The sequence below is a fragment of the Cetorhinus maximus genome, unplaced genomic scaffold (genome assembly GCF_964194155.1).
Source record: "Cetorhinus maximus unplaced genomic scaffold, sCetMax3.hap1.1 HAP1_SCAFFOLD_2586, whole genome shotgun sequence".
NCBI classification, from domain to species: domain Eukaryota; kingdom Metazoa; phylum Chordata; class Chondrichthyes; order Lamniformes; family Cetorhinidae; genus Cetorhinus; species Cetorhinus maximus.
This window is the reverse complement of record NW_027598520.1, coordinates 5,001-32,397: the sequence shown is the minus strand read 5'-3', so window position 1 is coordinate 32,397 and position 27,397 is coordinate 5,001. Positions and strand designations below refer to the sequence as shown.

Sequence of the window (27,397 nt, the reverse complement as noted above, 5' to 3'; positions counted from 1 at the left end):
AGCGGGAGCCAGTTAAAATCGGAGGGCGAGGCCTAGCCAAGCAGGCTGTCCGGGGAAAGATTCCACTGAGCTCCCCGAGAAAGGGAGTTGTGCGGGCGTCAGCCGTGTGCAGGAGATGGGGAAATCCCCGCTTTGCCGGCCTTCGGCCCATCTTTCCCCGCTCCCCGCCCCACCGGCCTGCGTATCCACGGCCACCGGAACATTCCTCAACCTCTGCCTTTCCCCCACCCCCACCCCACGGTGAAGCGGAGTCATCGTGGCACTGTCACTGGACTAGTATTGCCAAGACCCCGGGTAAATGCTCTGTTCGAATCCCCGCCCCTCCGACAGACGTTGAAATTTGTATTCGATTAATAAAAAAAATAGTCTGGCGACGGCCGTGAAACCATTGCCGCTGATTGTCGAAAAAAAAAAACCCATCTGGTTCACTAAGGTCCTCACTCCCCCTACCCCCCCTCTCCCCCTTTCCCCTCCCTGGAACCTCCTCCATGCCCCTCGACCCTACCAGATCTCTGCGCTCCTTCGATTCCGGCCTCCCGAGCGTCCTCCTCACCCCACCCCCTCCCACCCCCCCCCCCCCCCACCCCCCCCAACCCGCCCTTGATTTGAATTGCTCCACCTTTGGCTTTCCTCCGCCCAGAGCCACCTCCTCCCACCCTCCCCAACCGCCCCCCTCCCGACCTCTGGAAAATTCCCTCCCTCAACCTCTCCGGCCCTCTCGATCTCGCTCTCCCACTTCAAGGTGCTCCTTAAAACCGAACCCCTCCCCACCCCCCCACCCCCGCCACCCCCATCCCCTCCCCCCGCCATTGGCCGAGCTCTGGGCCACCTGCCCATCAATATCTCCTCCTCCGGCCAGGCAATCTGTTGGTCAGCCGTTTGGTGTGGAACGCCCTGGGGAGGTGTTATGCAGATCGTCATTGACACCATGCAGGCCATTCAGCCCATTCCATCCCTGCTGGTGCCTGTGCTCCGTGCCAGCTTCTTCCCCCCACTCTTCATCTCCTCGACCACCCTCCTCACCCCGCCCCCAGCCCCGGTTGACATTTCCTCCTATCCCTTTCTCCCGTGAAACTCCCTCGGATTTTGTCCAGCCCGAGGGTCCTGCGTGCAAGTCGGGGGCAGGAGGAGGCCACTCGGCCCCTCGAGCCTGCCCCGCCGTTCGATAAGATGGCGGCCGATCCGACTGTGACCTCGACCCCACATCCCCGCCGACCCCTCCCCCCACCAACCGTCCCCCGATAACCTTTCACCCCACCCCCACCCTCGCTCATCGAGGACCTATCCAGCTCCGCCTCAACAACATCCCAAGACTCCGCTCCCACCACCTCTTGAGGAAGAGAGTTCCAAAGACTCGCCGCCCTCCAAGGGAACAATATTCTCCTCGCGTCCATCCTAAATGAGCGCAGGAGTAAGTAGGGTCCTGTTGAGCGGGTATGAGACACCAGTTAGGCCTCATCCGGAGCACCGCGTCCAGTTCTGGGCGCCACCCCCTGAGGGAGGATTGCGAAGGGGACTGGAGTGGAGGGCCGGAGGAGGTCCACGAGAATGATTCCCGGGATGAAGGACAGAGACGAGGAGAGACCGGAGAGGGCGGGGCTGCCTTCCTCGGAGGAGAGTGGGCTGAGAGGAGGCCCGATCGAGGAATTCAGGATCCCGAGGGGGCACGGACAGGGTCAATAATGAGAAACCGAGGGCAAAACCATGAGAGCCGGGGCGAGCGTCCCGATGCCCAGCGAGCGATATTTCGGTCGGCGGGCGGGCGCCGGAGTTGACAGTGCACCCGCTGACGATTAAGAGGCCCCATTAAGGCCACTAAAAAGGCCCTTAAAAGAAAGTTTTTGCTGCCCTGCCACTTCTTTGGGGAAACCTCATCCACGGGCAGGACGAGTTTCTCCAAAGCAAATAAAAATCAAATGAAACATTTTGAGGTTGAATTCTGGCCCCCACTGAGGGTGGTGGGCAGCTTCCTGACAAGGGCAAGATCCCGCCCTGTGTTTCCCACTCGAGAGAGAGAGAGCATCAGGGACCGGGGGGGGGCACAGATTCAAAATAATCGGCTAAAGGAGTAAATATGATGCGAGGGAAATTTATTTTCACCGGGAGGGTGGTTGGAGTCCGGAACGAGCTCCCTGAGAGGGAGGGGCGGGAGGTGGGTTCAATCAAGGCATTCAAAAGGATTGCTCCCTGAAATGAGAGAAATGTGCAAGGTTACAGGGTCATTTACTGTTTTGTTCGGTGCGCCATGTACCTTTAAGGGTAATACCTGTTCAGGAAGGTCACATGATCAGCAGTAGCCAACGAGAGAGCAGCGCGGGCTACCTCCGCAGTTGGTGCGGAGTTAGAGTTGGAGTTGAAAGCACGCGTGCCGTTGCTGCTGAGCTGAGTTGTAAGTAAACTTAAAGTCTGCGCCCAAGAGGCGGCTGGTGGTCAACTCTGTCCTTAGCAGTACAACTCGGCCACCCCTCAACCAGGGAGGATGAAACAGGGTTGAGCAGGAGAAATCAAGTTGAAAAGAGAGGGAGATATACGCAACCGGCAGGCTGTCGCTTTAGGCTAAAGGAGAAACGGGCCCCGATCCAAATGGCTGGGGGGATTGTCCCGGAGCACTCCCGGCATTGGAAGAATAGCACCGGGGCCACAGGACCCCTGAGTGGGAGTCCACAGGACGGGTGAGCAGATCATTGGAAAAGGGAAGAGAATCTGTACCTGGGTTATAAAACAGGTGGCAGTCCTGTAGACTCAGTGGCTTGGGGAGGCTGTCACACAGCTTGCAAGTTGAGAAGAGGAGGACAGTGGGGGGGCAGTCGGAACAGAGAGAGCAGTGCTGCAGCTTTACATGTTTTTTTTAAATAAGGAGCAAAAGCCCCTGCAGAATGGCCCAGAAAAGGGGGGAAGAAATCACTGCTGTGATTTCTTCCCCCCGAACATGAACGAAAAGTTTTACAGAGTTAAAAGAGAAGAGGGCTCACCATGGCGGGGATCCCGCCAAAAACATGACCAGCGTGGGAAACACAAACACAGCACAGAAAGTCCCAAAGAGACGGGGCAACTCTGCCGAAGGGGACAGGAGACCCCAGAGAGGGGGCAACTCTGCCGAAGGGGACAGGAGACCCCAGAGAGAGGGCAACTCTGCCGAAGGGGATAAGAGACCCCAGAGAGGGGGCAACTCTGCCGAAGGGGATAAGAGACCCCAGAGAGGGGGCAACTCTGCCGAAGGGGATAAGAGACCCCAGAGAGGGGGCAACTCTGCCGAAAGGGATAAGAGACCCCAGAGAGGAGGCAACTCTGTCAAAGGGGATAAGAGACCCCAGAGAGAGGGCAACTCTGCCGAAGGGTATAAGAGACCCCAGAGAGGGGGCAACGCTGCCGAAGGGGATAAGAGACCCCAGAGAGGGGGCAACTCTGCAGAAGACAACAAAGAGAGCCAGAGAGGGGGGGCGACTCTGTGGAAGGCTACAAGAGACCAGAGACAGCTCAGGGGGAAAGCCTGGTGATTAGAGAGGGCGAAGGCCTGGTGATCAGAGACGGCTCAGAGGGAATGGCCTGGTGATGGGAGAGGGCTCAGGGTGGAGGCCAGGTGATGGGAGAGTGCTCAGGGGGAAGGCCTGGTGATGGGAGAGGGCTCAGGGTGGAGGCCTGGTGATGGGAGAGGGCTGAGGGGGAGGCCTGGTGATGGAAGAGGGCTCAGGGGGAGGGCCTGGTGATGGGAGAGGGCTCAGGGGGAAGGGGCTGGTGATGGGAGAGGGCTGAGGGGGAAGGGCCTGGTAATGGGAGAGGGCTCGGGGGGAAGGGGCTGGTGATGGGAGAGGTCTCGGGGGGAAGGCCTGGTGAATGGAGAGGGCTCAGGGGGGAGGCCTGGTGATGGGAGAGGGCTCAGGGGGGAGGCCTGGTGATCGGAGAGTGCTCAGGGGGAAGTGCCTGGTGATGGGAGAGGGATCAGGGGGAAGGGCCTGGTGATGGGCGAGGGCTCAGGGGGAAGGGGCTGGTGATGGGAGAGGGCCCAGGAGGAAGGGCCTGGTGATGGAAGAGGGCTCAGGGGGAGGCCGGGTGATCAGAGAGGGCTCAGGGGGAGGCTGGGTGATCAGAGAGGTCTCAGGGTGGAGGCCGGGTGATGGGAGAGGGCTCAGGGTGAAGGCCTGGTGATGGGGGAGGGCTCAGGGGGAAGTCCTGGTGATGGGAGAGGGCTCAGGGGGAAGGGCCTGGTGTTGGGAGAGGGATCAGAGGGAAGGCGGGTGATGGGAGAAGGCTCAGGGGGAAGGCCTGGTGATTAGAGAGGGCTCAGGGGGAAGGGCCTGGTGATGGGAGAGGGCTCAGGGTGGAGGCCTGGTGATGGGAGAGGGCTCAGGGGGAAGGGCCTGGTGATGGGAGAGGGATCAGAGGGAAGGCGGGTGATGGGAGAGGGCTCAGGGCGAAGGCCTGGTGATGGGAGAGGGCTCAGGATGAAGGCCTGGTGATGGGAAAGGGCTCAGGGGGAAGGGCCGGGTGGTGGGACAGGGCTCAGGAGGAAGGCCTGGTGATCAGAGAGGGCTCCGGGGGAGGCCTGGTGATGGGTGAGGCCTCAGGGGGAAGGCCTGGTGATGGGATAGGGCTCAGTGAGAGAGGCCGGGTATTGGGAGAGGGCTCAGGGGGGAGGCCTGGTGATCGGAGAGTGCTCAGGGGGAAGTGCCTGGTGATGGGAGAGGATCAGAGGGAAGGCCTGGTGATGGGAGAGGGCCCAGGGGGAAGGGCCTGGTGATGGGAGAGGGCTCAGGGTGGAGGCCTGGTGATGGGAGAGGGCTCAGGGGGGAGGGCCTGGTGATGGGAGGGGGTTCAGGGGAAGGGCCTGGTGATGGGAGAGGGCTCAGGGGGAAGGCCTGTTGATGGGAGGGGGCTCAGGATGAAGGCCTGGTGATGGGAGAGGGCTCAGGGGGAAGGCCTGGTGATGGGAGAGGGCTCGGGGGGAAGGCCTGGTGATGGGAGAGGGCTCAGGGGGAAGGCCTAGTGATCAGAGAGGGCTCCGAGGGAGGCCTGGTGATGGGTGAGGCCACAGGAGGAAGGCCTGGTGATGGGAGAGGGCTCAGTGAGAGAGGCCTGGATGATGGGAGAGGGCTCAGGGGGAAGGGCCTGGTGATGGGAGAGGGCTCAGGGTGAAGGCCGGGTGATGGGAAAGGGCTCAGGGGGAAGGCCTGGTGATGGGAGAGGGCTCAGGGGGAAGGCCTGGTGATGGGAGAGGGCTCAGGGGGAAGGGCCGGGTGGTGGGACAGGGCTCAGGAGGAAGGCCTGGTGATCAGAGAGGGCTCCGGGGGAGGCCTGGTGATGGGATAGGGCTCAGTGAGAGAGGCCGGGTATTGGGAGAGGGCTCAGGGGACGGGCCTGGTGATGGGAGAGGGCTCAGGGTGAAGGGCCTGGTGATGGGAGAGGGCTCAGGGGGAAGGGCCTGGTGATGGGAGAGGGCACAGGTAGACGGCCTGGTGATCGAAGAGGGCACAGGGGGAAGGCTGGGTGATGGGAGGGGGCTCAGGGGAAGGGCATGGTGATGGGAGAGGGCTCAGGGGAAGGGCCTGGTGATGGGAGAGGGCTCAGGGTGAAGGCCAGGTGATGGGTGAGGGCTGAGGGGGAAGGACTGGTGATGGGAGAGGGCTCAGGGGGAAGAGCCTGGTGATGGGAGAGGGCTGAGGGGGAAGGCCTGGTGTTGGGAGAGGGCTCAGGGGGAAGAGCCTGGTGATGGGAGAGGGCTGAGAGGGAAGGCCTGGTGTTGGGAGAGGGCTCAGGGGGAAGGGCCTGGGGATGGGATTGGGCTCAGGGGGAAGGCCTGGTGATCAGAGAGGGCTCAGGGAGAAGGCCTGGTGATGGGAGAGGGCTCAGGGGGAAGGCCCTGGTGATGGGAGAGGGCTCAGGGGAGAGGCCGGGTGATGTGAGAGGTCTCAGGGGGAAGGGCCTGGTGATGGGAGAGGGCTCAGGGGGAAGGGCCTGGTGATGAGAGAGGGCTCAGGGGAAGGCCTGGTGATGGGAGAGGGATTAGGGGGAAGTCCTGGTGATGGGAGAGGGCTCAGGGGGAAGGGCTGGTGATGGGAGAGGGCTCAGGGGGAAGGGCTGGTGATGGGAGAGGGCTCAGGAGGAAGGGCTGGTGTTGGGAGAGGGCTCAGGGGGAAGGCCTGGTGATGGGAGAGGGATTAGGGGGAAGGCCTGGGTGATGGGAGAGGGCTCAGGGGGAAGGCCTGGTGATGGGAGAGGGCTCAGGGGGATGGGCTGGTGATGGGAGAGGGCTCAGGGGGAAGGGCTGGTGATGGGAGAGGGCTCAGGGGGAAGGCCGGGTGATGGGAGAGGGCTCAGGGGAAGGGCTGGTGATGGGAGAGGGCTCAGGGGGAAGGCCTGGTGATGGGAGAGGGATTGGGGGAAGGCCTGGTGATGGGAGAGGGATTAGGGGGAAGGCCTGGTGATGGGAGAGGGCTCAGGGGGATGGGCTGGTGATGGGAGAGGTCTCAGGGGGAAGGCCTGGTGATGGGAGAGGGATTAGGGGGAAGGCCTGGTGATGGGAGAGGGCTCAGGGGGATGGGCTGGTGATGGGAGAGGGCTCAGGGGGAAGGCCGGGTGATGGGAGAGGGCTGTGGGGGAAGGCCTGGGAGTCATGTATAGCTGGATGCAGCCAGGAGACAGGAGTTTGGGTAAATTCCAAGGCAGCGCCTGCTTAGTGAAGCGAACTGCCCAGCAAAGAGCTGAAGAATCAGCTACATGAAGCTGAAAAGGCCTTGAAAGGAAAAGTCGTGGCGCTTTTGCAAGTTGTGAGTAGGCAAGGAGGTCATGGAAAGGTCAGCCACTGAGCTCAGCCAAGTTCAGCTGGCACCTGGGAGAGGTGTGGCCAGTAGTGACGTCAAAAATGAAGGCCGAGATTGAAGCCTGCGCCAGAAAGACGAAGGCACGTAGGAGGACGATACAGAAACACTAACAGGGCCTCCACCCGGTTGAGGGGAAAGTGAGAGCCATACCAGAGGCACCCGTGCCTCCGAGCTCAAATCGTTCCTCGGAATGGTCAACCATGATGGGCGGGTCTTACCCAATTTGTCTACAGTGCTGGCCGCCCCCCACCCCCGCATTCTCTACTCCAAAAGAAGCAACGTTGGTCTTGAGAGGCGCCCCAGAACGAATCTTTCATTAAGGTGAAGCCATTGTTGCACTCGCCCGATCCATTAGCGCATTACGGCCAGACGAAAGAATTGGTGCTGACCTGTGACCCATCCCCCTTACGGAGTGGGAGCGGCGCTCTCCCACCGGATGGACCACGGCAGGGAAACGGCCAACAGCTTACCTATCAGGGATGCTCACTACAGCGGAAAAGGGATAAGACCATAAGACCATAAGGCATAGGAGCAGAAATTAGGCCATTCGGCCCATCGAGACTGCTCCGTCATTCAATCATGGCTGATAAGTTTCTCAACCCCATTCTCCCGCCTTCTCCCCGTAACCTTTGATCCCCTTACCAATCAAGAACCTATCTATCTCGGTCTTAAATACACTCAATGACCTGGCCTCCACAGCCTTCTGTGGCAATGAATTCCATAGATTCACCTATCTCTGACTAAAGAAGTTTCTCCTCATCTCCGTTCGAAAAGGTCTTCCCTTTACTCTGAGGCTGTGCCCTCGGGTCCTGGTCTCTCCTACTCATGGAAACATCTTCCCCACGTCCGCTCTATCCAGGCCTTTCGGTATTCTGTAAGCTTCTCGCAGCACTCGCAGATCGAGAAAGAAGGCCCGTCCGCCATCTTTGGTATCAAGTCATTTCACTGGCACACGTACGCGGACGCCATTTTACAATCCTTTCAAGCCACACAAACCATTACGAGGATTGTTCAGCGAGGACGAGGCGATACCACCCATAGCCTCAGCACGAATGCAACGATGGGCTTTAATCCTGGCAGCGTACGAGTGCTCTTTCGTACATAGGCCCGGCAGTCAAATCGCAAACGCCGGCGCCCTTGGTGATGAGCACGTCCCCAGCTCCACAGGAACTTGCCTTACTGTTAGATTTCTTAAAACTCCTCTCTCGATATGTGATCGGCCGATCAGAGACTGGGCAGGACGTGGCTCAGTCCTACCTCAAGTACGAGGACAAGTGCTTTGTGGTTTGTCACAGGAGCTCTGTATCTGATCAAGTGAAGCCGCCCTTCAACAGAAGGCATGAAATAACCAGCCAGGGTGCCGTCTTATTGTGGGGAGCACGAGCGATAGTTCCTCCAAAGGGGAGGGAGCCGCTCTTAACTGAACTGGACAGCGTCCTTTCAGGAATTTCCCGAATGAAGACCACAGCACGCATGCTATCTACGGCGGCCTGGGGATGGATGGCGAAATAGAGAGTTTAGTGACGCACTGGGTGCAACATCAGCAACGGCGAAAGCCAAGTTGCCAGTGACAGCTCCGTTCCACCCATGGGAGTAGCCAGGTAGACCCCGGGCGCGGTTACACATTGACTACGTTGGTCCTCTCCTGGGATCAACGTTCCTGCTCATTGTCGACGCCCGTTCGAAAGGGTCGGACGTGCATGAGGTGAAGTCACCAACGTCGGCCGCTACAATCGGGAAACCACGTCAGAGTTCTCGCCATTCACGGACTACCAGAGGTAGCCGTTTCTGATAACGGCACGGCGCTTACGAGCGCTGAGTTTCAGCGGTTTATCAGCCCCAGCGGTGTCGCTCACCTACCGCCCTTCCTCAAACGGACTGGCCGAAAGGACGGTTCTAACGTTCGAGGAGGGCACGAGGAAGCTAACCGGCGGTTCCTTGGCAACCAAGCTAGCCCGCTTTCTTTTTCATTACAGGACTACCCCTCGCGCAACGACAGGCGTCACACCTGCGGAGTTAGTGTTGAAACGCCGTCTCAGGGCGACGATGATCATGCCGAGTTTAGAGGGGAAGGTGGAAAGGAGCGAGGGAAGCCAGAAAACCAAGCACGGCCGGCATAGTCGCCAGAGGGAATTTACCGCGGGAGAGTCGGCGTACGTGAGAAACCGCGGGGAAGGACGAAAGCGGTCACCGGGCGAAATAAGTGCGGCAACTGGACCTCTGTCTTACCATGTGGAGGGGGAAGGCCGGATCACCCGGAAACACGTGGACCGTTTAAGGAAGAGAGAGAGAGAGAGAGACAAATCACCGGGATTTGGTTCCACCGGTGATCGTGGCCGGGTCTGCGTTTCCTGTTGAGGACGCTCAACCCAGGACTGACGTGACCGACGATCCTGTGAGAGCTGAGGATACTGAACTGCAAGTTGCCCACCCAAGCAGCTGATGTTCAGGCAATTCCCGGGAAAGGGGGTTCCCGGCAAAGAATCGGAAGCTGTGGAGCTGCGACGTTCCACACGGACCAGGAAACCACCCAAAAGGCTGAACTTGTAAATTCTTCACCCAGCGTAAATGTTATGTAGTCTTGCAAAATATGTACTTGTAAATACAATATGTATAGTTAAAGGGAGAGGAATGCAGTAATTATGGTTGTGTTTGGTGTGCAATGTACCTTTAAGAATAATACTTGTTCAGGAAGATCACGTGATCTGTGGTAACCGATGTGAGGGTAGCACGGGGCTACCTCCGCAGTTGGTGCAGAGTTAGAGTTGGAGTTGAAAGCACGCGTGCGTGCCGTTGCTGCTGAGAACGTTGTAAATAAAGTTAAAGTTTCTGCCCAGGAAGTGACTGGTGATCGACTCCATCATTAAATAGCACAACTCGGCCACCCCACCACAGGAGATAAGGCAGGGGCGTGGGACTGGGTAAAATGCTCTTTCAGAGAGCCAGTGCGGGCTTGAAGGGCTGAATGGCCTCCTTCTGCACTTACATACAAATTCGGAGCCGGAGCAGGCCACTCAGCCCTTTGAGCATGCTCTGCCACTCAACCTGACCTGATTGCAATCTCCCACCAACCCCCAATAACCTTTCACTCCCTTGTTAATCAAGAATCTATCCCGCTCCACCTTAAAAACATTCCAAGACTCCGCTCCCACCGCCTTTCGAGGAGGAGATTTCCAAAGTCTCACCGCCCTCTGAGAGAAAAAATTTCTCCTCGTCTCCGTCCTAAATGGGCGACCCCCCTTATTTTTAAACTGTGACCCCCGCCCTCGTTCTAGATTCTCCCACAAGAGGAAACATCCTCTCCACATCCACCCTGTCAAGACCCCCCCTCAGGATCTTAAAGGTTTCAATCAAGTCGCCTCTCACTCACCTAAACTCAAATGGATACAAGCCCGGCCTGTCTAACCTTCCCTCATAAGACAGGCTGCGCATCCCTGGTATGAGTCTGGTGAACCTTCTCTGAACGGCTTCCAACGCATTGACATCCTTCCTTAAATAAGGTGACCAGTGCTGTACACAGGGCTCCAGATGTGGTCTCACCAGTGCCCTGCACAACTGAAGCATAACCTCCCTACTTTTGTATTCAATTCCCCTCACAATAAATGATAATATTCTATTCGCTTTCCTAATTACCTGCTGTCCCTGCATACGAACCTTTTGCGATTCATGCACTAGGACGCCCAGATCCCTCTGCACCTCCGAGCTCTGAGAGACATGTCAAGCCCCTCCTTGCGCATTTCAGGTCTTTTCGGTTTTTGGGTGCCGCCTATAAACTTGCATTACAATAGCCTAGGCCTAGGCGCTAGTCTAAAGTAAATAAAATGGCCGGGAAAGGGGGACGTACCCACTGACTAATGAATACGGGGCTCCTGTCATAGGTTTCTGTTTGACATGTCCACCACAGGAATCGCAAGGTGAACAGTGCAGGCAAACAGCCAGGCTTCCCACGCTAAAGGCCAATGAGGTTCAGAAAGCGAGTGGCTTATGGATGTGGTCGCTTTGCAGATCTACGGGCGATGCACAGTCGACTTGTCATGCAGGGAAGGTGGGATGCACATGGCTAATCACCTGCCCTCAGCGGCGCACAATGCCATGAGCGGGGCGCCTGGGGAAGACGAAGGAGTCGGCTAGGAAGGAGCTGTCGACGGGCTTGCATTCATGCCCCTCCCTTGCATCGCTGGGGCTCACAGGTCCCCACCTTCCGTCCACCGCCCAGACCCCCACTCACCTCCCCCTCCCCCTCCCCACTCTCCAACCCCTACTTTCTTTTATTCATTGACGGGATGTGGGCATCGCTGGCTGGGCCCATCATTTATTGCCCAACCCTAGTTGCTCCTTAAAAAGGTGGTGGTGAGCCACCTTCTTGAGCTGCCGCAGTCCCTGTGGGGATAGGTACACCCACCGTGCTGTTAGGGAGGCAGTTCCCAGGATTTTGACCCGGAGACAGTGAAGGAACGGCCAATATATTTCCAAGTCGGGATGGCGAGTGTGGCTCGGATGGGGAACTTCCAGGTGGTGGTGTTCCCCGTGCGTCTGCTGCCCTCATCCTTCTAGATGGTAGCGGTCGGGGGCTTGGAAGGTGCTGTCGAAGGAGCCTCGGTGAGTTGCTGCAGTGCATCTTGTAGATGGTACACACACTGCTGCCACTGTGCGTCGGTGGTGGAGGGAGTGAATGTTGGCGGATGGGGTGCCGATCGAGCGGGGCTGCTTTGTCCTGGACGGTGTCGAGCTTCTCGAGTGTTGTGGGAGCCGCACTCACCCAGACAAGTGGGGGGAGTATCCCATCACACTCCTGACTTGTGCCTTGTATAGATGGTGGACAGGCTTTGGGGGGTAGTCAGGAGGTGAGTGACTCTCCGCAGGATTCCCAGCCTCTGACCTGCCCTTGTAGCCACAGTATTTATATGGCTGGTCCGGTTCAGTTTCTGGTCAATGGTAACCCCCAGGATGTTGATAGTGGGGGATTCAGTGATGGTAATGCCCATTGAACATCAAGGGGCGATGGTTAGATTCTCTCTTGTTAGAGATGGTCATTGCCTGACACTTGTGTGGCGCGAATATCACTTGCCACTTGTCAGCCCAAGCCTGGATATTGTCCAGGTCTTGCTGCATTTGGACATGGACTGCTTCAGTATCTGAGGAGCCGCGAATGGTGCTGAACATTGTGCAATCATCAGCGAACATCCCCACATCTGACCATATGATGGAAGGAAGGTCACTGATGAAGATGGTGGGGCCGAGGACACTACCCTGAGGGACTCACCATTGTAGGGGTGCTTGCCGGTCAGGACACTCCATATCAGGATCCCGAAGCTGTGACAGAGAAAGAGGGGGTTGAGCCGGACCGGAGACAGATGCCAAAGGATCCTCACAATTCCCAGCATCCCGCGCTCTCGCCCACCCCCGCACCTCTACTCCTAACCCCCACCACCACACCCCCCTTCCAGAGGGTGAAAGGTCAGGGTCTGACCCAGAAAGACATACCCCCCGCGCACACCCCGTCAATGAGAGAGAGAGAGAGAGAGGGGGGGCAGTGCGGAGAGCTTTAATCCCAGGCCCACCCCTCACGTCGCCCTGACACGAGCTGCCGGCTGTTAATCCCAATGCCCTTCCCGCTCCCAGTCTTCTGAGCCTGCCCTTCACTTCCAAATCCAGGCTCTACAAACCTGCCGGAGGATAGCGGGCGACACTCAATGCCAGGGGGAATGTGGGGGCGTGGGGCTGAGGGTGGGGGTGGCGGTTGTGGGAGTGGGGGTCGGGGTGGGGGTGAGTGTGGGGGTGGGGGTGGGGGTGAGGGTGGGTGTGGGGGTGGGGGTGGGGGTGGGGGGTTGGGGAGTGGGGGTGGGGTGGGGGTGTGGGTGGGGGTGGGGGTGTGGGTGAGGGTGGGGGTGAGGGTGAGGGTGGGGGTGGAGGTGGGGGTGGGGGTTGGGGAGTGGGGGTTGGGGAGTGGGAGTTGGGGGTGGAGGTAGGTGTGGGGGTGGAGGTAGGTGTGGGGGTGGGGGTGGGGTTGGGGGTGTGGGTGGGGTGAGGGTGGGGGTGAGGGTGGGGGAGTGGGGGTGGGGGGTGCGGGTGGGTGTGGGGGTGAGGGTGGGGGTGAGGGTGGGGGTGAGGGTGGGGGTGGGAGTGGGGGTGGGGGTGAGGGTGGGGGTGGGGGTGAGGGTGGGGGTGAGGGTGGGGGTGGGAGTGGGGGTGGGGGTGGGGTGAGGGTGGGGGTGAGTGTGGGTGTGTGGGTGGTGGTGAGTGTGGGGGTGAGGGTGGAGGTGGGTGTGGTGCTGAGCGTGGGGGTGAGTGTGGGGGTGAGGGTGGGGGTGGGGGTGGGGGTGGGGGTGGGGGTTGGGGAGTGGGGGTTGGGGAGTGGGGGTTGGAGAGTGGGAGTGGGGTGGGGGTTGGGTGGGGGTGGAGGTGGGAGTGGGATGGGGGTTGGGTGGGGGTGGGGGTGGGGGTGGGGGTGGGGATGGGAGTGGGGTGGGGGCGGGGGTGTGGGTGGGGCTGAGGGTGGGGGTGAGGGTGGGGGTGAGGGTGAGGGTGGGGGTGGAGGTTGGGGAGAGGGTGTGGTCTGGGGGTGAGGGTGTTGGTGGTAGTGGGGTGGGGGTTGGGTGGGGGTGAGGGTGGTGATGGGAGTGGGGTGGGGGTTGAGTGGGGGTGGGGGTGAGGGTGGGGGTGGGGGTGGAGGTGTGGGTGGGGGTGGGGGTGGGGGGGATGTGGGCGGAGGGGGATAGGTCAGTGGAGGGGGCTGGGGGGTGGGTCAGTGGAGGGAGGTGGGGGGTGGGTCAGTGGAGAGGGGTGGGGGTTAGGGCAGTGGAGGGGGGGTGGGGGGTAGGGCAGTGGAGGGGGGAGGGAGTAGTGCAGTGGAGGGTGTGTGGGGGGTAGGTCAGTGGAGGGGGGTGGTGTGTAGGGCAGTGGACGGGGGTGGGTGTGTGGGGGCTGGTGGGAGGGATGTTGGGGGCGGGGTTGGTCAGTGGAGGGAGTGGGTGTGGGGGGGCGGGGTTGGGAGGGGAGTAGGTTAGTGGAGGGGGGGTGGGGGTGGGGGTGTGGGGGGGCGGGGGGGATTGGGGTAGGCCAGTGGAGGGGGGTTGGGGGTATGGGGTGTGGGGGGTGGGGAGGGTGGTAGGTCAGTGGAGGCGGGTTTTGGTTGGGCGGGTGGGGGGAGCGGGAGGGGGGTACGTCAGTGGAGGCGGGTTGGGGGTGGGGGGTTGTGGGGAGGGGGTTTGGGGGTGGGGTTAGGTCAATGGAGGGTGTGGGGGCCTGGGGGTAGGTCAGTGGAGGGGGGTTGGGGGATGTGTGGGGAGGGGTTGGGTCAGTGGAGGGTGTGGGTGTGGGGGGGGTGTTTGGGGTGGGGGGTAGGTCAGTGGAGTGGGGTTGGGGGTGAGGTTGGGGGTGGGGTTGGGGGTGGGGTTGGGGGTGTGGTCCTCACCCCTATCCCGTTGGCCCAGCCCATTACCGGAGGAGGTGCCGGCTGAAAGGGTCTATGGGGGGGGAGGTGGCAAAGTGGGAGGGTGTTTAGTCGCTGGGCGACGCAGGGGGCTTTTAACCTCGGGGGAGGGGGAGGGGGAGGGGGAGGGGGGTAAACAGAGTGAGGGGCTGTGGGGCCTTTTCGCCCTCCCACCGGCCAGGACACCTGCAGGAGTCCCAAACTTCAAAGGGCTGCAGGAGAGAGAGGGAGGGGGGGGGGGCGCTACTGCGCGGGGGCCAAGTCGGGCTCTGGTGGGCCGCGGCGTTGCCGTGGCAACAGCCCCGGTGCTCTGGGGGGGTGGGGGGGAATCCGTGGGCATCTCCCTCCCCCCACCCACCCCGGGCCTCCCCCGGCGATTCGAAAAGCGAGTTTTACGAGGCCTGAGCGTCATCCGTTCCCCACCCACTGGGGGGAGGGGAGGGTGGGTGCATCCCTGTCTTTGAAGTAGGGTCTAGCCACCCCCTTCACCCCCCCACTCCCCCAACGACCCCACCCCCGCCGCCACATTGCTTTCTCCATGGCGATGCCTCGGCCAATCAGAGGCCCCTCGCGCCAACTCGACGTCCGTCCTCCTCCTCCTCCTCCTCCTCCTGCAATGCCAGGCTCTCGGAAATTTGGAATTCTTGTGTTTGTCCCAGTGAGCTCCAGCGGCGGGCGAGAGGGGTGGGGGAGGGGGGGGGGTGGGGGTGGGGGTGGTGGGGGTGGTGGGGTGCGGTATTCGGACCGAGGGTGCGCGGGGTGCGGTGTTAAGGGGGGGCGGTGGTGGGGATCGACATCGGGAAGGTGGAGGAAGGGAAGAGGATGACAGTGGAGGGGGTCGGCGGGGTGGGGGGGGTGACAAGGCGGGAGAGCAGGACTACTTCCGCCTATCGACGGGAGCAGGGGTGGCGGGAATGGTGGGTGGGTGGGGGGTGGGGGGTGGAGGGGTGGGGGAGGGAGGGGAGGCTGAGGACCCTCTTTCCCCTACCACACCCACCCGCCCCAGAGCGGCGCTTCATTGAGGCGAGGGGTCGGCAAAGGGGTGGCGGGCGACTTCCCCTCCCCCATTGACCCCTTGACCCCGGAGGATAGGGGACCGGCCCTCCTGAGGAGAAGGGAGTGGGATGGGGGGGAAACTGCTTAGGCGGTGGGGCGGGCAGGGAGTGGAGGAGGGGGTTCTGGGGGAGGAGGGGATGGGCGGCACTGACCTGTACACGTCGGTGGCCATGGCGGGTTTGTACTGGTTGATGTCCGTTCTCAATGCCTCCGGCGGGAGGTACTCGATGGTCCCGCCGATGGAGCTGACCGCTCGGTTGGAGGCGATGCGGGTCAGCTTCGATAGGCCGAAGTCGGCAATCTGACAAGAAGATTAAACCGTCAGGGGGTTTGGGTCAGAAACACAAGGACAACTCAGCCACCGGAGAGAAGGCAGGCGGACGTCCAGAGTTAGAGAGCGTCTCAATCCCCCTCCAAACTGACCCCTTCGAAAACTCCCAGGACAGGTACATCACGGGGTTAGACACAGAGTAAAGCTCCCTCTACACTGTCCTCATCAAACACTCCCAGGGCAGGTACAGCACGGGGTTAGATACAGAGTGAAGCTCCCTCTACACTGTCCCCATCAAACACTCCCAGGACAGGTACAGCACAGGTTTAGATAAAGAATTAACCTCTCTACCCTGTCCCCATCAATTGCTTGCAGGACAGGTACAGCACGGGGATAGATTCAGAGTAAAGCTTCCTCTACACTTTCCACATCCAACACTCACTGGATAGGTACAGCACAGGGTTAGATAGAGAGTAAATCTCCATCGATACTGTCCCCATCAAACACTCCCAGGACAGGTACAGCACGAGGTTAGATACAGACTAAAGCTCCCTCTAAACCGTCCCCATCAAACACTCCCAGGACAGGTACAGCACGAGGTTAGATACAGACTAAAGCTCCCTCTAAACCGTCCCCATCAAACACTCCCAGGACAGGTACAGCACGAGGTTAGATACAGAGTAAAGCTCCCTCTAAACCGTCCCCATCAAACACTCCCAGGACAGGTACAGCACGGATTTAGATATAGAGTAAAGCTACCTTTACACCGTTCCCATCAAACACTCTCAGGACAGGTACAGCACGGGGATAGATACAGAGTAAATCTCCTTCTACACTTTCCCCATCAATCGCTTGCAGGACAGGTACAGCAGGAGGATAGATTCAGAGTAAGGATCCCTCTACACTTTCCACATCCAACACTCACTGGATAGGTATAGCACAGTGTTAGATACAGAGTAAATCTACATCGATACTCTCACCATCAAACACTGCCAGGACAGGTAAAGCACGGGGTTAAATGCAGACTATAGCTCCCTCTACACTGTCCCCATCAAACACGCTGAGAACAGGTACAGCACGGGGTTAGATACAGAGTAAAGCTCCCTCTACTCTGTCGCCATCCAACACTCCCAGGGCTAGAACAACATGGGGATAGATACAAAGTAATGCTCCCTTTACACCGTCTCCATCAAACACTCCCAAGGCAGGTACAGCACAGGGATAGACAACAGAGTAAATGTCCCTCTGCACCATCCCCATCAAACACTCCCAGGACAGGTACAGCACGGGGTTAGATACAGATTAAATCTCCCTCTGCACCGTCCCCATCAAACACTCCCAGGACAGGTACAGCACAGGGTTAGATACAGTGTAAAGCTCCCTCTACACTGTCCCCATCAAACACTCCCAGGACAGGTACAGCACGGGGTTAGATACAGAGTAAATATCCCTCTACACTGTCCCCATCAAACACTCCCAGGACAGGTACAGCACAGGGTTAGATACAGTGTAAAGCTCCCTCTACACTGTCCCCATCAAACAATCCCAGGACAGGTACAGCACGGGGTTAGATACAGAGTAAAGCTACCTCTACACTGTCCCCATCAAACACTCCCAGGACAGGTGCAGCCCGGGGTTCAATACAGAATAATCCTCCCTCGACACTGTCCACATCAAACACTCCCAAGACAGTTACAGAACAGGGTTAATTAGAGAGTAAATCTCCCTCTACACGTCAAACACTCCCAGGACAGGTACAGCAAGGGGTTAGATACAGAGTAAAGCTCCCTCTACACTGTCCCCATCAAACACTCCCAAGACAGGTACAGCTCCGGGTTAGATACAGAGCAATGATCCCTCTACACTGTCCCCATCAAACACTCCCAGGACAGGTACAGCAAGGGGTTAGATACAGAGTAAAGCTCCCTCTACACTGTCCCCATCAAACACTCCCAAGACAGGTACAGCTCCGGGTTAGATACAGAGCAATGATCCCTCTACACTGTCCCCATCAAACACTCCCAGGACAGGTACAGCAAGGGGTTAGATACAGAGTAAAGCTCCCTCTACACTGTCCCCATCAAACACTCCCAGGACAGGTACAGCAAGGGGTTAGATACAGAGTAAACCTCCCTCTACACTGTCCCCATCAAACACTCCCAGGACAGGTGCAGCCCGGGGTTCGATACAGAATAATCCTCCCTCGACACTGTCCACATCAAACACTCCCAAGACTGTTACAGAACAGGGTTAATTAGAGAGTAAATCTCCCTCTACACGTCAAACACTCCCAGGACAGGTACAGCAAGGGGTTAGATACAGAGTAAAGCTCCCTCTACACTGTCCCCATCAAACACTCCCAAGACAGGTACAGCTCCGGGTTAGATACAGAGCAATGATCCCTCTACACTGTCCCCATCAAACACTCCCAAGACAGGTACAGATCCGGGTTAGATACAGAGCAATGGTCCCTCTACCCCATCCCCATCAACCACTCTCAGGACAGGTACAGCACAGGGTTAGATACAGAGTAAATCTCCCCCTGCACTTTCCACATCCAACACTCACTGGATAGGTACAGCACGGGGTTAGATAGAGAGTAAAGCTCCCTCTACCCCGTCCCCATCAACCGCTTGCAGGACAGGTACAGCACGGGGATAGATTTAGAGTAAAGCTCCCTCTACACTTTCCACATCCAACATTCACTGCATAGGTACAGCACGGGGTAATATACAGAGTAAATCTCCATCGACACTATCACCATCAAACACTCCCAGGACAGGTAAAGCATGGGGTTAAATGCAGAGTATAGCTACCTCTACACTGTCCGCATCAAATACTCTGAGGACAGGTACATGACGGGGTTACATACCGAGTAAAGCTCCCTCTACTCTGTCGCCATCAAACACTCCCAAGTCTAGAACAACACGGGGATAGATACAGAGCAATGCTCCCTTTACACCGTCTCCATCAAACACTCCCAAGGCAGGTACAGCACAGGGATCGAGAACAGAGTAAATCTCCCTCTACACTGTCCCATTCCAAAGCTCCCAGGGCAGGTACAGCACGGGGTTAGATACAGGGTAAAGCTCCCTCTACACTGTCCCCATCAAACAGTCCCAGGACAGGTACAGCACGGGGTTAGACAGACAGTAATTCTCCCTCTTCACTGTCCCAATCAATAACTCCCATGACAGGTACAGCACGGGGTTAGATACAGACTAAAGCTCCCTCTAAACCGTCCGCATCCAACTCTACCAGGACTGTTTCAGCACGGGGTTAGATACAGAGTAAATCTCCGTGCACGCTGTCCCCAACAAAAACTCCCAGGACAGGTACAGCACGGGGTTAGATACAGAGTAAAGCTCCCTCTAAACCGTCCCCGTCAAAAACTCTCAGGACAGGTACAGCATGGGGATAGATACAGAGTAAATCTCCTTCTACACTTTCCCCATCAATCGCTTGCAGGACAGGTACAACACGAGGATAGATTCAGAGTAAAGCTCCCACTACACTTTCCAAATCCAACACGCACTGGATAGGTACAGCACAGGGTTAGATACAGAGTAAATCTCCATCGACAATATCACCATCAAACACTCCCAGGACAGGTACAGTACCGGGTTAGATAAAGGTTAAAACTACCTCTACAATTTCCCCAACAATCTCTCCCAGGGAGATACAGCCCAAGGTTCGAAACAGAGTAATGCTCCCTCTTCACCGTCCCCATTAAACACTCCCAGGACAGGTAAAGCATTCGGTTAGATGCGGAGTAAATATCCCTCTCCATTGTCCCCATCAAAAACTCCCAGGGCTGGTAGAGCACGGGGTTAGATTCAGAGTAAATCTCCCTCTACACCGTCCCCATCAAACATTCCCAGGACTGGTGCAGCACAGGTTTAGATACAGAGTAAAGCTCCCTCTACACTGTCCCCATCAAACACTCCCAGGACAGGTAAAGCACAGGGTTAAATGCAGAGTATAGTGCCCTCTACACTGTCCCCATCAAACACTCTGAGGACAGGTACATGACGGGGTTACATGCAGAGTAAAGCTCCCTCTATTCTGTCGCCATCAAACACTCCCAGGGCTAGAACAACACAGGGATAGATACAGAGTAATGCTCCCTTTACACCGTCTCCATCAAAAACTCCCAAGTCAGGTACAGCACAGGGATAGACACAGAGTAAATCTCCCTCCACAGTGTCCCATTCCAAAGCTCCCAGGACAGGTACAGCACGGGGATAGATACAGAGTAAAGTTCCCTCTACTCTGTCCCCAACAAACACTTCCAGGACACGTACAGCACGGGGTTAGATACAGAGTAAAGCGCCCTCTTCACTGTCCCCATCAAACACTCGCAGGGCAGGTACAGCATGGGGTTAGATACAGAGTAAAGCCCACTCTACACTGTCCCCATCAAACACTCCCAGGACAGGTACAGCACGGGGTTAGATAAAGCTTAATTCTACCTCTACAATTTCCCCAACAATCTCTCCCATGGAGATACAGCACGAGGTTCGAAACAGAGTAATGCTCCCTCTTCACCGTCTCCATTAAACAATCCCAGGACAGGTACAGCACGGGGTTAGATATACAGTAATGCGCCCTCTACACTGTCTCGATCAAACACTCCCAGGACAGGTAAAGCATTCGGTTAGATACGGAGTAAATACCCCTCTCCATTGTCTCCATCAAAAACTCCCAGGGCAGGTACAGCACGGGGTTAGATTCAGAGTAAATCTCCCTCTACACTGTCCCCATCAAACACTCCCAGGACTGGTGCAGCTCAGGTTTAGATACAGAGTGAATCTCCCTCCACACTGTCCCATTCCAAAGGTCCCAGGACAGGTACAGCACGGGGATAGATACAGAGTAAAGTTCCCTCTACACTGTCCCCATCAAACACTCCCAGGACAGGTACAGCACGGGGTTAGATACAGAGTAAAGCTCCCTCTTCACTGTCCTCATCAAACACTCGCATGGCAGGTACAGCACAGGGTTAGACAGAGAGAGATTCTCCTTCTTCACTGTCCCAATCAATCACTGCCAGGACAGGTACAGCACGGGGTTAGATACAGAGTAAAGCTCACTCTACACTTTTCCCATCAAACACTCCCAGGACAGGTACAGCACGGGGTTAGATACAGAGTAAAGCTCCCTCTTCGCTGTCCCCATCATACACTCCCAGGGCAGGTACAGCACAGGGTTAGACAGTGAGTAATTCTCCATCTTCACTGTCCCAATCAATCACTCCCATGACAGGTACAGCACGGGGTTAGATACAGAGTAAAGCCCACTCTACACTGTCTCCATCAAAGACTCCCAGGACAGGTACAGCACGGGGTTAGATAAAGCTTAAATCTACCTCTACAATTTCCCCAACAATCTCTCCCAGGGAGATACAGCACGAGGATCGAAACAGAGTAATGCTCCCTCTTCACCGTCCCCATTAAACAATCCCAGGACAGGTACAGCACGGCATTAGATATAGAGTAAAGCGCCCTCTACACTGTCTCGATCAAACACTCCCAGGACAGATAATGCATTGGGTTAGATACAGAGTAAAGCTCCCTCTACACTGTCCCCATCAAACACTCACAGGACAGGTACAGCATGGGGTTAGATACGGAGTAAATATCCCTCTACACCGTCCCCATGAAACACTCCCAGGGCTGGTACAGAACGGGGTTAGATACAGAGCAAAGCTCCCTCTACACTGTCCCCATCCAAAACCAAAATGATAGTTAAAGCACGGGGTTAAAGCTCCCTTTCCAAAGCTCCCAGGGTACTTACAACATGGGGTTAGATACAGGGTAAAGCACCCTCTACACTGTCCCCATCAAAAACTTTGAGAACAGTTACAGCACAAGGTTAGACACAGAGTAAATCTCCCTCTACACTGTCGACATCAAACACTCCCAGGGCTGGAACAACACGGGGTTAGTTACAGCTTAAAACCCCCTCTTCACTGTCCCCATCAATCACTCCCAGGACAGGTAAAGCACGGGGTTACATACAGAATAAAACCCCTTCATCGCTGTCCCCATCAAACACTCTCAGGGCAGGTGCAGCATGGGTTAGATCCACAGTAAAACCCCCTCTACACTCTATCCATCAATACCCCCAGGACAAGGTCTGCACGGGGTTAGATACAGAGTAAAGCTCCCTCTACCCTGTCCCCATCAAAAAAATCCCAGGGCTGGTACAGAACGGGGCTAGATTCAGAGTAAATCTCCCACTACACCATCCCCATCAAACACTCCCAGGACTGGTGCATCACGGTGTTAGATACAGAGTAAAGTTCACTCTACACTGTCCCCATCAAACACTCCCAGGACAGGTAAAGCACGGGGTTAAATGCAGAGTATAGTGCCCTCTACACTGTCCCCAACAAACACTCTGAGGACAGGTACATGACGGGGTTGCATACAGAGTAAAGCTCCCTCTACTCTGTCACCATCAAACACTCCCAGGGCTAGAACAACACAGGGATAGATACAGAGTAATGCTCCCTTTACACCGTCTCCATCAAACACTCCCAAGGTAGGTACAGCACAGGGATAGATACAGAGTAAATCTCCCTCCACACTGTCCCATTCCAACGCTCCCAGGGCAGGTACAGCACGGGGTTAGATACAGAGTAAATCTCCCTCTACACTGTCCCCATCAAACACTCCCAGGGCAGGTACAGCACAGGGTTAGATGCAGAGTAAATATCCTTCTACACTGTCCCCATCAAACACTCCCAGGGCAGGTACAGCACAGGGTTAGATGCAGAGTAAATATCCTTCTACACTGTCCCCATCAAACACTCCCAGGACAGGTAGAGCACAGGGTTAGATACAGAGTAAAGCTCCCTCTACACTGTCCCCATCAAAATCTCCCAGGACAGGTAAAGCACGGGGTTAGATACAGAGTAAATCTCGCTCTAACCCTTCCATATCAAACACTCCCAGGACAGGTAATGCACGCGGTTAGATACAGAGTAAATCTCCCTCTACACCATCCCCATCAAACACTCCCAGGACATTTACATCACATGGTTAGATACAGAGTAAATCTACCTCTATAATTTCACCATCAAACAATCACAGGACAGGTACAGCATGGGGTTAGATGCAGGGTAAAGCTCCCTCTCCACTGTCCACATCAAACACTCCCAAGGCTGGAACAAAACGGGGTTAGGTACAGCTTAAAACCCCATCTTCACTGTCCCCATCAATCACTCCCAGGACAGGTAAAGCACGGGGTTACATACAGAGTAAAACCCCCTCTTCGCTGTCCCCATCAAACACACCCAGGACAGGTACAGCACGGGGTTGGATACAAAGTAATGCTCCCTCTACACTGTCCCCATCAAACACTCCCAGGGCAGGTACAGCATGGGGTTAGATCTAGAGTAAAACTCCCTCTACACTGTCTCCATCAATTACTCCCAGGACAAGGTCTGCAAGGGGTTAGATACAGAGTAAAGCTCCCTCTACCCTGTCCCCATCAAACACTCCCAGGGCAGTTGCAGCACATAGTTAGATACAGAGTAAATCTCCCTCTACACTGTCCCCGTCAAACCCACCCAAACGGGTAGAGCACAAGGTTAGAAATAGAGTAAAGCTCCCTCTACACTGTCCACATCAAACGCTCCCAGGACAGGCAGAGCACGGGGTTAGATAGGGAGTAATGCTCCACCTACACTGCCCGATCAAAAGCTCCCAAGAGAGGTAAAGCATGGCATTCGATACAGAGTAAATCTCCCTCTAACCCTTCCACATCAAACACTCCCCGGACAGGTACTGCACGGGGTTAGATACAGAGTAAAACTCCCACTACACCGTCCCCATCAAACACTCCCAGGACAGGTAAAGCATGTGGTTAGATACAGAGTAAATCTACATCTAAAATTTCCCCATCAAACAATCACAGGATAGATACAGCATGGGTTTAGATACATGGTAAAACTTCCTCTACACTGTCCCCATCAAACACTCTGAGGACAGGTACATGACGCGGTAAGATTCAGAATAAACCTCCTCTTCTCTGTCGCCATCATAAAATCCCAGGGCTAGAACAACACGGGGTTAGATACAGAGTAATGCTCCCTCTACACTGTCCCCATCAAACACACAGGACAGGAACAGCACGGGGTTAGATACAGAGTAAAGCTCCCTCTACACTGTCGCCATCAAACACTCACAGGACAAGTACAGCACGGGGTTAGATACAGAGTAAAGCTCCCTCTACACTGTCCCCATCAAACACTCCCAGGACAGGTACAGCACGGAGTTAGATACAGATTAAAGCTCCCTCTACACCGACCCCATTAAACACTCCCAGGACAGGTATAGTACGCTGTTAGATTCAGAGTAAAGCTCCATCTACAATTTCCACATCCAACACTCACTGGATAGGTACAGCACGGGGTTAGATACAGAGTAAATCTCCTTCGACTCTAACACCATCAAACACTCCCAGGACAGGTAAAGCATGGGGTTAGATGCAGAGTAAGGCTCCCTCTTCTCTGTCGCCATCAAACACTCCCAGGGCTACAACAACACGGGGTTAGATACAGAGTAATGCTCCCTCTACAACGTCTCCAACAAACACTCCCAGGAAATGTACAGCACAGGTTTCGATATAGAGTAAAGCTCCCTCTACACTGTCCACATGCAATACGCACAGTTTAGGTACAGCACAGGGTTAGATACAGAGTATATCTCCATCTACACTGTCCCAATCAAACACTCCCAGGATAGGTACAGCACGGGGATACATAAAGAGTAATTCACCCCCTACACTGTCCCCAACAAACACTCTGAGGACAGTTACATGACGGAGTTAGATAGAGAGTAAAGGTACGTCTACACTGTCCTAATCAAACACTCACGGGGCATGAACAGAATGGGGTTAGATGCAGAGAAAAGCTCCCAATACACTGTCCCCAACAAACACACCCAGGACAGGTACAGCACGGGGTTAGATACAGAGTAAAGCTCCCTCTACACTGTCCCCAACAAACACTCCCAGGACAGGTACAGCATGGCGTTAGATACAGATTAAAGCTCCCTCTACACTGTCCCCACCAAACACACCCAGGACAGGTACAGCACGGGGTTAAATACAGAGTATATCTCCATCTACACTGTCCCCATCAAACTCATCCAGGATAGGTACAGCACGGGGTTACATACAGAGTAATTCTGCCCCTACACAGTCCCCAACAAACACTCTGAGGACAGGTACATGACGGAGTTAGATAGTGAGTAAAGGTACGTCTACACTGTCCTAATCAAACACTCACAGGGCATGAACAGCATGGGGTTAGATGCAGAGAAAAGCTCCCTCTGCACTGTCGCCATCAAAGACTCCCAGGACATGTACAGCACGGGGTTAGATACAGAGTATAGCTCCCTCTACACTATCCCCATCAAACATTCCAAGGGCAGGTACAGCACGGGGTTAGATATAGAGTAAAGCTCCCTCTACACTGTCCCCATCAAACACTCCCAGGACAGGTACAGCACGGGGTTAGATAGAGAGTAAAGCTCCCTCTACACTGTCCCCATCAAACACTCCCGGGGCAGGTACAGCACGGGGTTAGATACAGAGTAATGCTCCGTATACACCGTCCCCATCAAACACTCCCAGGACAGGTACAGAACGTGATTAGATACAGAGTAAATATCACTCTACAGCGTCCCCATCAAACAATCCCAGAACTGGTGCAGCACGGGGTTAGATACAGAGTAAAGCTCCCTCTACACTGTCACCATCAAACACTCCCAGGACAGGTAAAGCATGGGGTTAGATGTAGAGTAAAGCTCCCTCTACACTGTCCCCATCAAACACTCTTAGGACAGGTACATGACGCGGTTAGATTCAGAATAAACCTCCTCTTCTCTGTCGTCATCAAACACTCCCAGGGCTTGAACAACACGGGGTTAGATACAGAGTAATGCTCCCTCTACAACGTCTTCATCAAACACTCCCAGGACAGGTACAGCACGGGGTTGGATACAGATTAAAGCTCCCTCTACACGGTCCCCATCAAACACACCCAGGACAGGTACAGCACGGGGTTAGATACAGAGTAAAGCTCCCTATAAACTGTCGCCATCAAACACTCCCAGAACTGGAGCAGCACGGGGTTATATACAGAGTAAAGCTCCCTCTACACTGTCCCCATCAAACACTCCCAGGACAGGTACAGCACGGGGTTAGATACAGAGTAAAGTGCCATCTACACTGTCCCCATCAAATACTCCCAGAACAGGTACAGCACGGGGTTAGATAGAGAGTAAAGCTCCCTCTACACTGTCCCCATCAAATACTCCCAGGACAGGTACAGCACGGGGTTAGATACAGAGTAAAGCTCCCTCTACACTGTCCCCATCAAACACTCCCCGGGCAGGTACAGCACGGGGTTAGATACAGAGTAATGCTCCCTCTACACCGTCACCATGAAACACTCCCAGGGCTGGAACTGAACGGGGTTAGTTACAGAGTAAATATCACTCTACACCGTACCCATCAAACACTTCCAGAACTGGTGCAGCACGGGTTTAGATACAGAGTAAAGCTCACTCTACACTGTCCCCATCAAACACTCGCAGGAAATGTACAGCACAGGTTTCGATATAGAGAATAGCTCCCTCTACACTGTCCACATGCAATACGCACATTTTAGGTACAGCACGGAGTTAGATACAGAGTATATCTCCATCTACACTGTCCCCATCAAACACTCCCAGGACTGGTACAGCACGGGTTATATACAGAGTAATTCTCCCCCTACACTGTCCAAAACAAACACTCTGAGGACAGGTACATGATGGAGTTAGATAGAGAGTAAAGGTACATCTACACTGTCCTAATCAAACACTCACAGGGCATGAACTGAATGGGGTTAGATGCAGAGAAAAGCTGCCAATACACTGTCACCATCAAACACTCACAGGACATGTACAGCACGGGGTTAGATACAGAGTATAGCTCCCTGAACACTGTCCCCATCAAACACTCCCAGGGCAGGAACCGCATGGGGTTAGATACAGAGTAAATCTCCCTCTGCACTTTCCCCATCAAACACTCCCAGGAAAGGTACAGCACGGAGGTAGATACAGAGTAAAACTCCCTCTACACTGTCCCCATCAAACACTCCCAGGGCAGGTACAGCACGGTGTTAGATACAGAGTAAATATCACTCTACACCGTCCCCAACAAACACTCCCAGAACCTGTGTAGCACGGGGTTAGATACAGAGTAAAGCTCCCTCTATACTGTCCCCATCGAACACTCCCAGGACAGGTACAGCACAGGGGTTTGATACAGAGTAAATCTCCCTCTCCTCTGTCCCCATCCAATACTCCCAGAACAGGTACAGCACGGGTTTAGATAGAGAGTAAAGCTCCCTCTACACTGTCCGCATCAAACATTCACAGGATACGGGGCAGCAAGGGGTTAGATAGACAGTAAAGCTCCCTCAACACTGTCCCCATCAAACACTCCCAGGACAGGTACAGCACAGGGTTAGATACAGAGTAAAGCTCCCTCTACACTGTCCCCATCAAACACTCCCGGGGCAGGTACAGCACGGGGTTAGATACAGAGTAATGCTCCCTCTACACCGTCCCCATGAAACACTCCCAGGGCTGGAACAGAACGGGGTTAGTTACAGAGTAAATATCACTCTACACCGTCCCCATCAAACACATCCAGAACTGGTGCAGCACGGGTTTAGATACAGAGTAAAGCTCCCTCTACACTGTCCCCATCAAACACTCGCAGGAAATGTACAGCACAGGTTTCGATATAGAGAATAGC

General features: G+C 55.7%; 1 protein-coding gene across 1 annotated transcript in view; it reads right to left on the bottom strand.

The window, feature by feature from the left end:
* LOC144677491 (receptor-interacting serine/threonine-protein kinase 3-like) overlaps positions 1-27,397 on the bottom strand; it is a 37,979-nt gene that overhangs the window by 7,788 nt on the left and 2,794 nt on the right. The window contains exons 3-4 of the mRNA XM_078537569.1: positions 15,459-15,607; positions 12,082-12,131 (exon numbers count right to left, since the gene is read on the bottom strand). Of these exons, the coding sequence (XP_078393695.1) occupies positions 12,082-12,131; positions 15,459-15,607 (199 nt within the window). The remainder of the gene's footprint in view (positions 1-12,081; positions 12,132-15,458; positions 15,608-27,397) is intronic.